Genomic DNA, 18,302 nt, shown 5'->3' with positions numbered 1-18,302 from the left:
TTTTTCTTCCCAGGTTATTTTTACCTTCTTTCTAAATCTGATTTTTCTTGTGCAACAAGAGAACTGTATAAATATGTACATAAATATTGCATTAAAATATACTTTAACATGTTTAACATGTATGAGACTACCTGCCATCTAGGGGAGGGGATGGAAGGAAGGAAGGGAAAAGTTGGAACAGAAGTGTTTGCAAGGGTTAATGTTGAAAAATTACCCATGCATATGTTCTGTCAATAAAAAGCTTTAATAATAATAAAAGAACTATATACATGTAGATAGTAGTAATATCATTTATAAGTAGCTAGCATTTATATAGCACTTTGAGATATACAATACATTGTACAATTATCATCTTATTTTATACTGATAACTGTGAGAAGGTGTTAATATTGTCTCCATTTAGCATATGAGGAAACTGAGGCAAAAAATAATTGTGACTTGCCTAAGGTGACACAGTTAAGTAAGTATTTGAGGTCAAATATAAATTCATTTCCTGAGTACTATTTAACTGTAGATAGAAAGAGAAATAGGAAGAGAGGAAGAGGAGAAAGAGTTGTTATATATAAATTTTTCAAGCAGAATTGAATCTGAGAGAGCATCCAGTTTATCCTATGAAGGGTGCATGGTGTCATGGAAAGACTTAATGACAAAAGGCATGGGACCTTTACCAAAATGACAAATATTGTGATAATAGATAAATCACTTCGTTTCTGGTTCCTTGCCTATAAAAGAAAGGTTGGAAATGGATGCAGTATAATTACAGTAAGACAAGATGTTTATCTATATATACATACATATATGTAATTTTCATATTATATACATAGATAATATATATATATAGAGAGAGAGAAGACAGAGACAAGAGACAGAGACACATAGAGAGACAGAAAGACAAAGACAGAGAAATAGAGAAACAGAGATCAATAGAGAGAAAGACAGAAAAACAGAGACATAAAAAGGAAAGAAACAAAGAAAAAGAAAAAGAGAGAGAAAGAGGACAGAGAGAGACTGAGATTGAAAAAGACATACACACAGATACAGAGACAGAGACAGAGAAAGAGACAAAGAGAAACAGCAAAAGACAGAGAGACAAAGGGAAACAGATGGAGAGAGTGACAGAAAATTAGAGAGAGAGAGAGAGAGAGAGAGAGAGAGAGAGAGAGAGAGAGAGAGAAACATATATAGAGACATATAAAGAGACAGAGAGACAAAGAGAAAAGAAAAAAAGAGAAAGATTGAGAGAAAATTCATACACATACAGAGACTCAAAGAGAGACAGAGAGACAGAAACAAATTGGAGAGAGACAGATGGAAACACAGAGAGAAAGAAAGACAGATATTGACAGAGAGAGAGAGAAGATTCACATACATACAAAGATACAAAGAGAGACACAGAGAAGGACAGAGGAATAGAGACAGACAGAATCTGATTATGTGTAAACCAAGGCCTAAAAAGCCTAGAGTTGACATAGGCATTTGGCTAGTTAAGGTCAGCTTTCTTCTCACGATGCCATAATTACTAAGTGGCAGAGTCAGGGAATAAACCCAAGTGTCCTGGTTCACGATTCCCTTCTCTCCCCAACGTGCCATGATGCTCCACCTGGGAAAGGCCTATGGTCATGTCTGATACCATGACCCTTTAAGAAGGGGCAGGGACAATCTGACATCACTGTGAGTTAAAGCCCCTAGTGCTGCCTGGAATAAGGCCAATGGCCTCCAGATGACCATCTTATTCTCCTTTCCCACTCACCTTAGACTTCTCCTGGTGCAGTTCTATTTGAATGTCAGTGAGCTTGGTCCTGAGGTCTTCATTGGCCGCCTGAAGAGCCACAATCAGCGCCTCAGGCTTCTCGCCCTTACTCCGTCCTTTCTTGGACATTGTTCTTTGTGGAATTGAGTCTATGAGGGTTTGAATGCCTTTCAAATAGGTGCTGCCATTTCATTCATTCATTTATTTATTGCCCCCCTCCCCCCCTCTAGTCCCAGTCTTCTCAGCACCTACAGTGTAGCATTCCTTGGTAAGGTGTCCTCATTAGTTGCTCTGGATGCCCTAGAAAAGAGAAGATGAGAGAAGAGGCTTATTTACTTCATTTGAAAAATAACTGAGTTGTATACAAGTAGGATCAGTTCCAACAGAATCTGTTGTTAAGTTTTCAGTGTAAGCATTGAAATCTTGGGAATCGGCAAACACTAAAAATTATTGTTGAATTATTTCAGTTGTGTCCTGATTCTTCACAACCCCATTTGGTAACTTTTTGATAAAGATACTAGAGCAATTTGCCATTTTCTTCTCCAGATCATTTTAAAGATGAGGAACTGAGGCAAACAGGGTTATGTAACCTGCTCAGAGTAACATGGATAAGAAGTTTCTCAGGCCAGATTTGAACTCGTGAAAATGAGTCTTTCTGATTTCAAGCTCACTGCTCTATGCACTGTACCACTTAACTTAATTTGTACCTTTGTTGGTTGTCTAGACTTAAGAAAGTGGTGGAGAAAATACTAATGGTTCAAATTAAACTTAAAAAGTATATCCTGCATCCTTTTTAAGGGGATGTGTGTTTCCAGTATTCTGTTAAACATTTACCAGCACATCCCTGCTGCATATCACCCATGAAGTAATTCAACACAAAATCATCTTATCTTAAGGAAAAACAAAAGGAAAATCCAAACTTACAGAAGAGATAAACTAGTGAGTAGAAAGTAGATTTGGTAGTTGCAAATTCAACTTATTCAAAATATAAAAAAAAGATTATTTGACTTTCACAATGGGCACCAGGATATAGTGGAAAGTGCACTGAAATTGAAGTAAGAAGACCTGACTTCAAATTCCGATTCTACTGAGGGTGAGTGAAACGAGCAGGGCCAAGAGATCATTATATCCTTCAACAACAATACTATATGATGACCAGTTCTGATGGACCTGGCCATCCTCAGCAATGAGATCAACCAAATCATTTCCAATGGAGCAGTAATGAACTGAACCAGCTATGCCCAGAGAAAGAACTCTGGGAGATGACTAAAAACCATTACATTGAATTCCCAATCCCTATATTTTTGCCCACCTGCATTTTGGATTTCCTTCACAGGCTAATTGTACAATATTTCAGAGTTTGATTCTTTTTTGTACAGCAAAATAACGGTTTGGTCATGTATACTTATTGTGTATCTAATTTATATTTTAATATATTTTACATCTACTGGTCATCCTGCCATCTGGGGGAGGGAGTGGGGGGAAAGAGGGGAAAATTGGAACAAGAAGTTTGGCAATTGTCAATGCTGTAAAGTTACCCATACATATAACCTGTAAATAAAAACCTATTAAATAAAAAAAAATTCTGATTCTAACAACTGTGACATTTGATTAAGTTGTTTGATTAAGTCAATCTTTCTGAACTTATATATCTTCATTTAGACAATACAGAAAGTTTTACTGCAGAAAACTAGTTATGGGATCATAGAATTAGAGGTAGAAGAGCCTTTAAATGTCAAATACTTAGTCCTACTAGTCATTTTATGGATGAGGAACTGAGATTCAAAAAGGTAAAGGACCTGCACAAGCTAAGACAGGCAGTAAGGGACAGAGGAAGGATTTGAATTCACATCTTTCTGTTTTCAAATCCAGCACAGTTTCTACTATACCACTCTGAACTCTTTGCAGGGATAATCTGGGAAAGTGCTTTGTCAACTTCAAATAGCTATAGAACTGACAGCTACAATCACTCCCAGGTTCAAACATTTAATGCTTTTTTGCACCTTATATGCACTCATCAGGGCCACTGTTGGTTGTAGTCACTATTGCCTGTCTTCTAGCTCCATGCTGGATAGATTGGAACTACTTTTGTATAGAGAACTTGGGGATGGAAGGACATAAAAAGGGGAACTTCCATAGCTCTGAAGAAAAGAAAAATGCAAAAAATTTTTAAAAGTTTTAGTGTGAAAAACAAACAAAAAACAAACAAACAAAGGGACAGTCAGGTGGCACAATGGATAGAGCACTGACTCTGAAGTAAGGAGGACGTCATTTGTTATTGTCTTTGTAACATGTTATTTAACTCTGATTTAATTGCCAAAAAAAAAGATCTAGGGTGGATGGTAGGTAGGAACTATCTTGCAGAAAGTTTAGAAAAGTATTCACCTAAATTATTTAGAATTCGTCTCCAAGTGATGATGAACATTTTCTTTAATATTCTGAAATTCGCTAATATTTTTTGAAAAGAGAATCTCCTTGCAAAATTTCTATTCCCTGAAACTGGGATTTGGGGCAATTGAAAATGAGAGAGGAGGGAATTGATTTCAATTTGGATATTTTAATTGTTTAGATATCATACAAAAAGAAAACAAAAGGTTAGGCTTGCAAAACCAATTGCCATGGTTTTCTATAAAAAGGCAAATACCTAAATTGTACTCTTTTTTTTTCACTTATTTAAAAAAAAAGCAAAAGCTGGCCCCTCCATGTCAGTTGCCACAACCTTGCAACTTATAACAAGAACTTATTTCCAAACTTTTCATTCTATTTCAATTCAATATAAAATTAAAAAAAACAAAAATGAAAATAAGAAACAGCAAGAGCAACTTGAAATGATTATGCTTGAAATAGTTTATTATATTTTGTAATATTTCTGTAAATTTATTATGACATTTATGGAAGTTTTTTCTTTCTACATTTTTGACACTTGTTTTTAACAACTCAGCTGGTCCTGTCATTTCTTTGAAGCAGTCTGTTGAGGGCTCATATACATATATTTGAACTAGTTCTATCTTTATATCAGCTACATTTTCAACTTGGACTTTTATTCCATTATACATATTTTATGATGAATTTTTAAAAATATGGACATTGGGGGGAAAAGCTTCTTAAGGTCAGGGTCCCTATCTCATCTAAATTTTGGATCTTACTCAAAATAAGCACCATACTTTGTACATAATACCAACTTTACAAATATTTGAGTGAATTGAATTTAGATCTCAAAGCTGAACACTGGACTCTGCACATTGTAGAGACATTGAAGGCTGAACTAAACTCAAAGTCTGGCATAGTATTCAATACACAGTAGTTGCTTGTTGAATACTTATTTATTAAGACACTAGTGATACAGGGAAAAGAATAGTACCTTTAGAGTCAGGAGAGAACTGGATTTAAATCTGTCCTCAGACACCAGCTGTACTATCATAGGGCAAATCAACAATCTCACTGATTCTATTTCCTCACTTGTAAAATGAGACTAGTAAAACATTTTTCCTAGGGTTTTTATAAAAACAAAGGAGATAATGGCTCTATTTTCTAGACCGTGTTTTATGTGTTCGCTATCTTTCTTAAGTTGAATTTATGGCAGCATTGTATAACAGTTGAAGGACTCACTTGGCCAGTTTATAACTCCACTAAATAAGACGCCACCTCTGGAATCACCACCAGGCTGATAACTCAAATCTTGACTGATACAACCTTCTTTATACACTTTTCCCCTCTGATCAAAGGTTTGGAGGACAGTGTACCAAGCAGAAACTAGACTCTTACCTAATTCCACTTTGGTTCTGCTGCTCTTCCTGATCTCAACTCCATTGAACAAGATGCTGATACACTGGGTATCCCTTAGCCTTGCCCCCACTTGCCTTGCCTCCTTTTGCATGTTGTTTCTTCCCTCCATTAGATTATATATAGAGATTATAAGATTATAATAAAGAGATATCTCTTTTTATTAACTGTATTTCTAGCACTTAGCACAGTAGCTGGCACACTGTAGGAGAACTTAATAAATGTTTATTGGATAGGAAAAGTTTGCTGTGTGGAAAAAAGACACTTTTCCTCAGGGGACCTGAGTTTGGGTTCTGGCTCTGATATCTATTTATGAACTGTAGTTCATAAATAAATACTATAACTGTAGTAAAAATCACAATCTCTCTAAGCTTCAATTTCTTCATTTGAGGGGTTATTATTTTCATTTAACTAGCATCTATTAAATTCTGACTATGTGCTAGATGCTGAGGATATAAGGAGAAAAGCTTAGGAGCTTTTTTGAAGGAAAACAAAGGATTTGTATATGGAACAATACCATTCATTCATTCTTTTTTTTTGCCCTTTCACTTAATAAATATTAATCACAACATCTACTATGTTCCAGGCATTTTGAAAGATAGATATGAACACAGATATGTGATTTACATGCCTCTCATATAATTTACAATCTACTAGAAGAGGTAAGACAAGTCCACCATAAACTACAGATTAAAATTTAAATCAAGGGGAAAATAGAATTCAGCTTACAACCAGCAAACTCTGAGGAATCACCATTTCTCAGCAAAATAAGATAAAGAGCATAGAACTTTTGGTAGCTCCCAGGAATAGGTCCCCTTCTAAAACTATCTATATCTATAAAACATCTATTATCCCCACAATTCCCTTAAACTCTCATTAAACTTCAAGGAATCCTAAGATTGCTCAAAGGGGCCAGCAAATTGCTAGATCTTCATAAATATTTCAAGGATGCTTGTGCTTTGATGGGGCTGGAGGAAGGACACTGCTAGTGCAACCTGTACATGGCAGCAATGGGTTGCAGTGATTCCTTGCTCTAATTCCATTCCCTTCCCACAGTATGCCTCAATCTCAAGATAAACTGTGCTTGATCACAGAATTGTCCAGATTATAAAAGCTGCCAAATCATAATATCATAGGCTTGACTCAAATCTTAGAGTAGAGATTCATAATCCTTTTTGTTTCATAGGCCCTTGTAGAAATTGGGTTAAGGCTTAAATGTGTAAGATAAAATTTATAGGGTTTCCAAGGAAATAAACCATATTAAAATACAATTATCAAACTGTTAAAAAGAATAAATTCACAGAGCCACGTTAAGAACCTTTGGCAAAGCAGGCCATTTCCTTTATTCCTTTATCTTTAGATATGAGTGTTTTTACATTGTAAGGTGAGAGCTTCTTCTACTTTTATCATATTTTTGTATGAATGCTATTTAATATAATATGACTGAGGATATTATATTTTAGTTGCCCAAGGAGCCAGAATTTGATCAGTGTGGGTGCCCTCTCCAATGCTTCAGATTGCAACCCCCCCAACACTCCCTTTAGCACACCTACATTTAAATATTTTTAGTGAGTTACTGCAGCGGAAAAAATCATCACCCTATGGTTACCATGGTGATCATCATCTCTGTACTTATTTAGGCTGATCCTCAAACAATACATATGTAATTCATTGTTAAGCTCACACTTTAAAATTAAATACTATTAATAGTTTGAGCATTCTTCTTGTTCTTGGCTAAGCTCATTTAACCAGGTAGAGGTATGACAAGTAAGCAAAATTTGATCAAATAGTTCCCATTATTTCCATATATGAAACTGACATTCCATATAATCTGCTCTTCTTGCAGCTGCCCAAATACATGTGCCAATTGGATTGCAGCCTTTGGCATGATTTGGGTACAATTGGGGGGGGGGCTGCACAAAATTACCCTGGCTTATGCCTACTCTCAGAGAAACATGAAGAATATCAGTATCCAAGGTTTCTCTCTCTCTCTCTCTCTTTCTCTCTCTCTTCCTCACTCCTTCCCTTCCTCCCTCCCCTTTCTATCTCTCACACACTTTCTATCTCACTCATACACACACATTAAAAAAGGCAAATCAAAACATGCCTACAATTAGAAAAAATAAAACAAAACAAAACAGAGCATACTAGCATCTAGTTTATTTTGCTTCTTCTCCAAAAGGCTCTCAGCTACCCTGAAAGCACTTAAGGTAAAAACACATTGAATATAGAATGGATTTTATTTCATTCAATAGAAAATGGAGAGTGGGTTAGTAAATCAGTGAACAAGCATTTGTTCTGTGTCAGGCACTGTGCTAAGCACAGGGAATACAAGAAAAGGCAAAAAAGAAAAAAGCAGGAAAAAAAGAAAAAAATTCCAAACCAGTCGCTGAACTCAAGGAGGTTACATGCTAATGTGAAAGATGAAATGTAAATAACCAGCTATATGCAAAGTAAATGGAAGAAAGGAAGGCCTCTGAAAGAAACAAAGAAGTGGAAAGCAAGGAGCAGGGTGTTCTAGGCATGAGTGTCCACCATTCCAAAGGTGGAGAAGATGAATGAAGTGTTGTATTTGAAGATCCAATGTAGTTGGGTTTTAGCATTTGTGAAGAGAAGTAACATATAAGAATATTGAAAAGTTGCAAAAAGACCAAAGTATGAAAAACCTTAAGTGCCAAATAGAGGAGTTTATTTGTTTTTAGTGTTGACTGGATGCCAGTAGTTTATTTTGGTAGGAAGATGATAGATTTTTTTTTTTAGGAAAATCACTTTAACTGATAAATTATGGGTGTGTTAGAGTAGGGAAATACTTAAGATAGTGAAAACTATTTGAAGTCTATTTCAAAGGCCTAGGTGAGAGATAATGAGGCTCTCTACTAGGGTGGCTTTATGAATGAAGAGGGAGATATTATGAATATTGTTTGGAAACTTTTTTTAATATTGGGGGAGTGAAAGCAAGGAATCAAGAATGACATCAAAGTTTCAGGCACTGGTGACTGGGAGGATGGTGGTGAGTTTGGAAAAGGGGAGGATTTGGGGTAAATAATAAATTCTATTTTAGGCATGTTGAGTTTGGCATATTTATGCAGTATCTGGGTTGCTCCTTGATTCACACAGTTCCTTGCTGTGACAATCTTACATACAGATAGTCCAGACTATGAGCTTTTCTCAAGGTCAAAGGGAACATGGGCATCTCTAGCTCCTCTTCTATCTCCTTTGATCTAGGCTCAAAATTCCTTTTTTCCTCTCCTCTCTTTATAAGGATCTGAATACCTTTTTCTATTGCTCTTTCCCCAGCTTTTAATCTATCTCTTCTCATTGAACCTGAGTCCATTTGATCTCACTTTCTAATTCAAGCTATGAATCCCTTGACTCCTACTCTTTTCAAGTCTTCTTATTTTCTTTTGAATTTCTGTCTGGCTCTATTTCTCACTGTATATGAACTTGTAAGGGACACATGGATGTTCACCTTGTTTTCCAAGTCCATAATCTATTCAATAACTCTCCTCTTTGGTAACTCTCCTACAACCTACCTTTCTCCCTTTCCTTTTATGGACTCAAGACCAAGGCAGAACAGTAATATTCCATAATATTCATATACCACAATTTATTCAGCCATTCTCCAACTGATGGACATCCATTCAGTTTCCAGTTTTTAGCCACTACAAAAAGGGCTGCCACAAACATTCGTGCACATACAGGTCCCTTTCCCTTCTTTATAATCTCTTTGGGATATAATCCCAGTAGTAACACTGCTGGATCAAAGGGTATGCACAGTTTGATAACTTTTTGAGCATAGTTCCAAACTACTCTCCAAAATGGTTGGACCCGTTCACAACTCCACCAACAATGCATCAATGTCCCAGTTTTCCCACACCCCCTCCAACAATCATCATTATTTTTTCCTGTCATCTTAGCCAATCTGACAGGTGTGTAGTGGTATCTTAGAGTTGTCTTAATTTGCATTTCTCTGATTAATAATGACTTGGAGCATCTTTTCATATGACTAGAAATAGTTTCAATTTCTTCATCTGAGAATTGTCTGTTCATATCCTTTGACCATTTTTCAATTGGAGAATGGCTTGATTTTTTATAAATTAGAGTTAATTCTCTATATATTTTGGAAATGAGGCCTTTATCAGAACCTTTGACTGTAAAAATATTTTCCCAGTTTATTGCTTCCCTTCTAATCTTGTCTGCATTAGTTTTGTTTGTACAAAAACTTTTCATTTTGGTAGGGAAGCTCAAGTATATAAAACCTTATTCTTGAATTGCAAAGCCAGTGATCCTCACTGCTAAGTCTTCAACTTTTAAGTTGTGAATTTGAGTCATTGTCAAAACAAAGGCCAAGTCAGGGAGGCAATTAGGATCCAAAACAAGGATTCACACTTTGTGGAGAGATGGTACAGGAGGATAGTACACTTCTGTGGAGAATTCTTCTGGCATCTCTTGGCTTGACACGACCTATTTCCCACCTCCATTTCCCTTCCTTGTGCTGCCATTTCCTCTACTTAGAAAACATATCTTCTTCCATTCTTCTTTCACCAATTCCTTTTCTGTCAAAACTTGATCCATTATTTTGTTCTTTTAAATAATTTTTGATGCCTAATGATTTTACAATATTGACAAGTCAGAGCCCAGGGTTTACTCACATATTTAGTTAAGCAATGTAGAGCAATACAACCAGGTCCTATCTGTTGGTCCTTATTTGTCTTTTGTAAACTGTATCCTGGCTCTGTACCCACCTGGAAGATACTATACTTTGACTCCTTCCTTATCTCTTTTGTATTTCACCAACCTTGCCTCTTGCACATAGGCTATTAGTCTCCTGACTAAAGTTCAAAATTTCAGTATATATAACTCTCCCAAAGTTTTATTAATTACCATACTCATTCAGTCTGATTCATTCATTTTTACATTAATAAAATCTTTTGTGACTATAGAAGAATCTCTTTCAATTTTTTCAAACCAACTATGAACCAGAACTCCCTGACACAACAATATTTCTGGATATATCCTCTTTTTCATGCAAAGGGAAAAACTGAACCCTCTTTTGTCCCTGTCTTTAGAGACTAGCTTCTATTAACTTGGAGTGACTTCATGGTCTTAAAACTCCACAGAGGGTAGTGGGGTGATGCAGTAGCCCCTCTTCCCAAACATGTTACACTTCCTTAACTGCTTCCTAGTTTAGCTTTTAGAAGGAAGCAACAGCCCAGGAAAGATTTACATATTTGTTTTCAAGAACTCCAAAGTTTGGTGTGTTTCTGCCTAAGAACATAAAGGATGATGATTGAATGTATCATGACAGGGCAGTTGAAATGCTTAAACATTACCCAAAGAATTCTTTGTAAGGGAGCAAATAACAGATTGGATATAATAGGGGATAGAGACCTTATTTAGCTTTGTTGGACTTTCACAATGTAAAAACATAAACAAGAAATATTTTTCCAGTTTTCCATTCTGTGCCCTAAAATCACAATCATGTGTATAGGGGAAAATAAGAGCTTATAATAAAGAAACCTAAAACCTCAGTTTCATCACTTAATAGCTATGTGACTAGGAGTGAGTTGGTTTATTTATTCATATTTTAGTTCTGCATGTATAAAATATGGATAATAAATCTATAATACCTGTCTCCCAAATTTATTGTTTCAAACGAGCCAAAAACAAAGTACTTTTCAAATCTTAAAGCATACATTTATGAGAATGATTGTTTTTTTGTATGGTTCTTATCCTCCTTTTCTTCCCTCATACTTTTCCTTCTTCCTCTGAAAAAGCTGTCCTTTCCATTTCAGGCAACCAGATTTCTCTTCTTAATGGAAAATGAACTAATGAACTCATGTAAAATTAGGTATTAGAAGCTTAGCAGCTACCTTTCAATTTAATTAAAGTCTAATAGTCCTTTAGCACCCCCAGATGCCAATCTTTTTTTTTCTTAATATCTCTTTTCAGAAGTCACATGATAACAATTTATGTATAGGGCTCTACTCTCACTCAAGGGGAAAAAAAGAGCCCTCCTCAGTCCCTTTGTTTAGAGAATCTAAGAGTACTAGACAGACTGTTATATGGCAATGGCATTGGATTTGGTCTGCTTGACTTTAAGGACAGAAATAACAATAACTGGTCAAAGTTTCAGGCAGGTAATTTTTAGCTCAACTTTAGGAAATACTTCTAACAGTTTAGGGCTGCTCCAAACTTGACAGAGTCACTTTAGAGCAGGTGGGCTTTTTCTGCTAGAAACTTTCAAATATAAGTTGAATGACCATTTGTCAATGAAGTCATTGTGGGTCTAATATGCTTTGGAAAAGTCAATCTTTGAGCTCCTTTCCATTTTATAGATCCTATGATTTTAAACTTTTCAGTGGCTCTTGGATACAATTCAAATCTCTTTACTAAGCATTTGAGGCCTTCACAATCTGATGCTACTTCACACCTCCAGTTTTATCTGATATTATTTCTCTGAAATTGCCTAGTGTATTCTCTAATCCCCTAACATGGCAGGTATCCCCTTCAGTTCAGGCTTGGAATGTTCTTTAGTTTGTTGAATTACTAGTCATCATTTTTTCCATCTTATTACATCTCTTATTTTGTCTCAAAGAAACCTTCCTAATCCCTCTAATTAGAAACAATATCCCTCACTGGGCCCACAAAATAGTCTGTTTTGGATCTAATATTTTTATGTTTATACTGTCAGTTGTAATTATTGCTGTCCAAATGCTGTCAGTCATATCTGACTCTTCATGACCCCCATTTGGGGTTTCATTGGCAAAGCTACTGGTGGTATTTGCTATATCATTTTCAAGCTCATTTTACAGATGAAGAAACGGAGGCAAACAGAGGACAGTGACTTGTCCAAGGTCAAAAAGCTAGTAAGTATCTGAGGTTGGATTTGAACTCAGGAAGATAAGTCTATCTAACTCCAGGCCATGTGTTCTATCTGCTGAGACACGTAGTGGCCCCATTAGTTATAATTATCTATATTTATTATTCCCCTATGAGTTCTAAAATTTCAGAGACTATTTTAGTTGAACTTTGTTTCTCTAATGCCAAGCAAAGCCACTAATTAGACTTGGAGTTAGGAAGATCTGAGTTCAAATCCTTTCTGGGCAAGTCATTTAATCTATCTCAGTCTCAGTTTCATCAAATTGGAGATAATTACAATACTTATCTCAGAGAAATGGTGTTAGGATCAAATGAGATAACATATGTCTTTATAAACTTAAATCTCAATCTGTCTCTGTTTCTATCTCTCTCTGACTCTCTGTTTTTCTCTCCCCTTGTGTGTGTGTGCTAGCTATATTACCATAAATCTCTGCAAGCATTAAGTTCTTAATAAATGTTTGTTAAATGAATATAGAGTACATGAGTAATGAGTAAGCACCACACCAGGGACTGAGATATATATGTGTGTATGTGTATATATATATATATATATATATATACACACATAAATATATATATATATATATACACACACACACACACACACACACACACACATATATATATATATATATATATATATATATATATATATACAGATATAGAGACAGAGACAGAAAGACACATAGGAGATGAGACAGAGAGACAGAAAGAGGCAGAAGAGACAGAGAGAAATAGAAAAACAGAGACAGAGAACGATACAGAAAGAGTGAGACAGAGAGGCAGAAGAAACAGAGACAGAGACAGAGACAACAACACAGAGAAACACGAGAGACAGAGAGAGGCAGAAGAAACAGAGACAGAGAAATCGAGACAAAGACAACAACAGACAGAGAGAGAAAGAGAGAGAGAGAGAGAGAGGCAAAAGAGACAGAGAGAGACAGAGAAATAGAGACAGAGACAGAGACAACTACAGAAACAGAGAAACACACACAGAGAGTGAGACAAAGAGATAGAGAGAGGCAGAAGAGACAGAGAGAGACAGAGAAATAGAGACAAAGACGGAGACAATGACAGAGACAGAGAAACACACAGAGAGAGCAAGCAAAGAGATAGAGAGAGGCAGAAGAGACAGAGAGAAACAGATAGTAACAGAGAACAACAGAAACAGAGACAAAGGCAGAAAGAGAGAGACAGAGACAGAGACACACAGAAAGACAGAGAGATCTAGGCAAAGTTTAAGGAAATCTGAGGAAAGAGTTGAATTTCATCTGAGAAGAGGAGTAATATTAAGAAATGCTTAATGGAGTGGTTGACATCTAAGTGTGGCTTTTAAAAAAAGGAGAGACATAAAAGATGAAGATGAGAGTGTCCATTCCAGGAATAAGAGACAGTCTGCTCTGATAACAGGTTAGGAACAGAATGGATAGGCAGAAAGGAAACTGGTTGTGGAGAGTAATGCATGAAAAGAGGTGACAAACAGGTAGATTTCACTCAACCCTGAAGTATCTGAATTTTAAAAGAATTAACAGGAAAAGAGCAGAGTTGAATATAAAGAAATAACACTAACCATGTAATTTCTGACATGAGGTGGGGAGGGGATTTGAAAGCAAGCGACCTTCCTTTCCACTTTATATACTCCTCTATAAAACTGACTAAATTTCAGGGCTTGTATTTAGTAAGATTTCTTAGAAGTTTTGTTGAGAAAGGTCTATTGTGTCAAAATAAATTGAAGCAATAAATAAAAAATAAAGTTGATCAAAGACCCAAGGTAAGTAATTATTAAGCAGAGTAGACAGTGATGCTAAAATAAAAATAGTGATGACTTTTATGTTTAACCACCATGTGGCATTGCTGATCACTACTCTGATCCTATTTAATATGTTCGTTCTAAAGCTAGGCTAACTCTGTGCTCCCCATGGTGGTTATATCTCATCTGACTAAATAGGCATGCTGAAGGAATACCAAACTATGAAGTCCTCAGGAAGTAGTTCTATTCTCTAGCTGAATCTATTTTTTGGATGGCTACATTGACACACTCTCTAGACAGCATGAATTAATGTGCATTGTCCAATCAGAATTATCTTGGAGCACCCATTTTACTACAAAACCCTGTTTCCATCCCAAACTTGCTATATTTCACTGGGTTCTAGTCACATGACCTTGACATAATGCAGTTGCTTCCTTGAGGGAACAGACAAAATATGTCTAACTGTAGACAGTTGGCTCTTGGCATAGAATCAATAAGAGCAATAAACAATACATATTAAAACATCTACTACATGGCTATGAGCCCACAGCCTCTCCCAGACTGAGGCGGTTTTCCAGACAATACATACTTTCTATCCACTCCAGTCTGAGACTCTAGAAAATGCAGTTTATTTTATTATTTTCACATTCACTCCATTTGTGAATAGACATAAAAATGTAAACAATATAACAGAGTTCACAACTCACCTTCAACCCAAAATATAGTGGGGCCAATTTTTATCTTTTTTTGAGGGAACTGGAGAGATTATTTCATTCAACTCATTTTACCGAATAGGAAACTAACTCCCAGAAAGGTTGTTCAGTTGGTGCAAATATACTCATTTGCTTTTTTGAAGAGCCAGAATTAAGTCTTAGTTTTACAGACTGCACAATATAGGGCTCCTTTCATCAGTTTCTTTCTCAAGGTGAATAGCATTTTCGAACATGAGTCTTTTGGAATTGTCTTGAATCATTGTATTGGTCAGAATAGCCAAATGTTTTGCAGTTAATTATCATTACAATTTTGCTATTACTATGGACAATGAACTGCTGGCTCTGCTCACTTCATTTTGAATCAGTTCATATGTTTTGCCATTTTTTTTATTAAACCATTCCCTTTGTCATTTCTTATGGCACAACAGAATTCTATCATAATACTATACCACAGCTTGTTCAGTCATTTCCCAGTTGATGGGCATCCTCTCAATTTTTAAATCTTTGACACAACAAAAAGGGCTCCTAGAAATATTTTTGCACATATAGGTTCCTTTCCTCCTATCTTCCCTTCCATTTTAAAAGTTCTTTTGTGTTTCTTTTGTGTGAAACAGCTTACCTCATTTTACCTCTTCCTTCCTCTTTCTCCTAGTGTATTTCTCTCACCCTTTAATGTTATTTTTTAATTATCATCTCATCATAATCTTCCTTCTTTTCCACCCATTAATTTAATATTTTTAGATATCATTCCATCATATGTCCACTCAGATATGTGCCCTCTGTCTATGTGTACTCCTATATACCACTAATAATGATAAAGTTCTTAGGAATTTTAAGAATTATCTTTCCATATAGGAATATAAATAGTTTAACCTTATTGAATCCTTTAAGATTTGTTTTTTCTGTTAATTTTTATGCTTCTCTCCAATATTCTATTTGTAAGTCAAATTTTTGGGGCAACCAGATGGTACAGTGGATAGCAGTCCTGAAGTCAGAAGGACCTGAGTTCAAATCTGACCTTAGACACGTAATACTTCCTAGCTGTATGACCCTAGGCAAGTCATTTAACCTCAATTGCTTGAGCAAAGGAAAAAAGAAGTCAAGTTTTCTATTTGACGCTGGTCTTTTTTTCAGGAATTGAAAGTCCACTGTTTTATTAAATATCCATCCCCTCCCCCCCAAAAAGGATTATAATCATTATATAAGATTATATTGAGTAGATGATTCTTAATTGTAATCTTAGTTCCTTTGCTCTCCAGAATATCATATTCCCTGGCCTTTGATCTTTTTAATATAGAAGCCACTAAATCTTGTGTTATTTTGACTATGGTTCCACAATCCTTCTGTAGGCTTGTAATATTTTCTTTTTGATCTGTGAGCTTTGGAATTTGGCCTAGAAGTTTTTATTTTGGGATCTCTTTCAGGAGGCAATCAGTGGATTCTTTTAATATCTATTTTGCTCTCTGAATCTAGGATATCAGAACAGTTTCCTTGATAATTGCTTGAAATATGATTCTAAGTTCTTATTCTTAAATTGTCAGTTGCTTTTCTAATGAGATATTTCACATTTTCTTCTACTTTTTCTTCTTTTGTTTTATTTTTTCTTTATGGAGTCATTAGTTTCCATTTGTCCAATTCTAACTTTTAAGGAATTCTTTTCTTCAGTGAGCTTTTGTACCTCATTTTCCATTTGGCCAATTCTGCTTTTTAAAGAGTTCTTTACTTCAGTGGATTTTTGTACCTCTTTTATCCTTTGGCCTATTCTGTTTTTAAGATGTTATTTTCTTCAGTATTTTTTGTGCCTTCTTTACCAATCTGTTGACTCTTTTTTATGATTGCCTTGAATCACTGTCATTTCTTTTTCCAGTTTATCCTTTACCTCTCTCTTATTTAATTTTCAAAACCTTTATTTGAGCTCTTCTAGGAATTTTTAATGGGCCTAAAACTAATTTACATTTTTGTCAATTTGTCAATTGATTGTTCTAAATTCTATCCTTCCCTTCCTTACTCTCCTCCCTCCTCTCTGAGATGGTAAGCTACCAGATATAGAAATAATACATGTGCAATTGTATAAAACATTTCCATATTAGTCATTCTGTATAAGAAGATTTGAATTTTAAAAAGTGAAAAATGGTATGCTTCAGCCTGTATTCAATCAATATCATTTGTTTCTCTGGAGGCAGAGAGTATGCTTCATTATTAGTCCTTTGAGATTGTCTTGGACCATTGTATTGCTGAGAATAATTAAACCATTCACAGTTCTTCTATCGAACAATATTGCTATTACTGTGTACAATATTCTCCTAGTTCTAGTTCACTTCACTATGCATCAGTTCTTATAAGTGTTTCCAGGTGTTACTGAAATCAGCACTTTAACTGAACCTGGTCCCCTTTGTGGATGAGATAATAGAGTTTGGAGCCAAAATGAATTTGTGAGTTTTTCTAGTCTAATCTACTCACTTCACAGATGAGGAAACTGAGGCCCAAAGAAATGAAATGACTTACCTAAACTTACATCCAAGATCAGTGGCGAAACTGGGGCTTAAACTAAGGTTTCTAATTCCAAATTCAGTGTTATTTCCATCACGCTACATTTACCTCATTTTCATTCCTTCTCAGAGACAAAATTATGGTAAGGAAAATAAGGCTTTGCCTCAGGGTGTCATACTTAGTCCTTCAGCAACATAGAAAACAGCAGAATTTAGCTCCAAGTTAGCAAACACAATTAGTTAAACTAGGAAACTACCAGATTAGTTTGGAGCAACATCAAATAAAGATTAAGAAATTTAAGTTCAGAAAATAGAAGTGACTTGTTATAGGCAAGAGGCAGTTACATGGCAAAGTAGATAGAGTGCTGGCTTGAAATCAGAAAAACCTGAGCTTCTATCCTGCCTCAGACACTATATTCTGTGCCTCAGCACAAGACACAATCCTGTATTTCCTCAACTATAAAATGGGGATAAGAATAGCACCTATTTCCCAAAGTGGTCATGGAAATTAAGTCAAATTAGCACTTATAATGTGCTAAGCACAGTGCCTGGTACATAGTATATGCTTAATAAATACATATTCCATTCCAAAAGCTTAGATCAAAATCCAAACCTTCAGTCCTTTGTATAAATTATTTTTTTTGGTAATTTAAACCAATTACAATTTATTGAAGGGGTCAGTCTTAAAGCAAGATAAGCTTTTCTAAAGCAAACAATTACCCCTTAATTCATTCCTTCTGCAACTCTAGATTTTCATGTCCCAGGCTTATATAAAGTAAGGCACCCTTGAACATATTAGAGAAGACAAGACCCTGGAGGCATTTGTGATGTGACCAAGAGTTAACTGTCTTATGTAACTTGTAAGTGATCTGAAAGTACCAATTATGAATTCTTAATACAGTCCAAATGAGATCAGGAATGTTAAGAGTCTGTGA

The 18,302-nt window shown here is 35.5% G+C and overlaps 1 protein-coding gene across 6 annotated transcripts in view; it reads right to left on the bottom strand.

The window, feature by feature from the left end:
- The window catches only part of JAKMIP2 (janus kinase and microtubule interacting protein 2), a 215,034-nt gene that overhangs the window by 85,256 nt on the left and 111,476 nt on the right, over positions 1–18,302 (bottom strand). For all 6 annotated transcript variants that reach the window (XR_004232163.1, XR_004232166.1, XR_004232165.1 and 3 more), the window contains exon 2: positions 1,751–2,050. Coding sequence is in view for 3 of the 6 variants with exons in the window: in XM_031953683.1 (XP_031809543.1) it covers positions 1,751–1,879 (129 nt within the window). In the remaining 3 variants the exon portion in view is untranslated. The remainder of the gene's footprint in view (positions 1–1,750; positions 2,051–18,302) is intronic.

The sequence above is a fragment of the Sarcophilus harrisii genome, chromosome 2, assembly GCF_902635505.1.
Source record: "Sarcophilus harrisii chromosome 2, mSarHar1.11, whole genome shotgun sequence".
Lineage (NCBI taxonomy): Eukaryota > Metazoa > Chordata > Mammalia > Dasyuromorphia > Dasyuridae > Sarcophilus > Sarcophilus harrisii.
The sequence above is the reverse complement of the archived record's forward strand: the minus strand, read 5'-3'. Positions and strand labels throughout refer to the sequence as shown.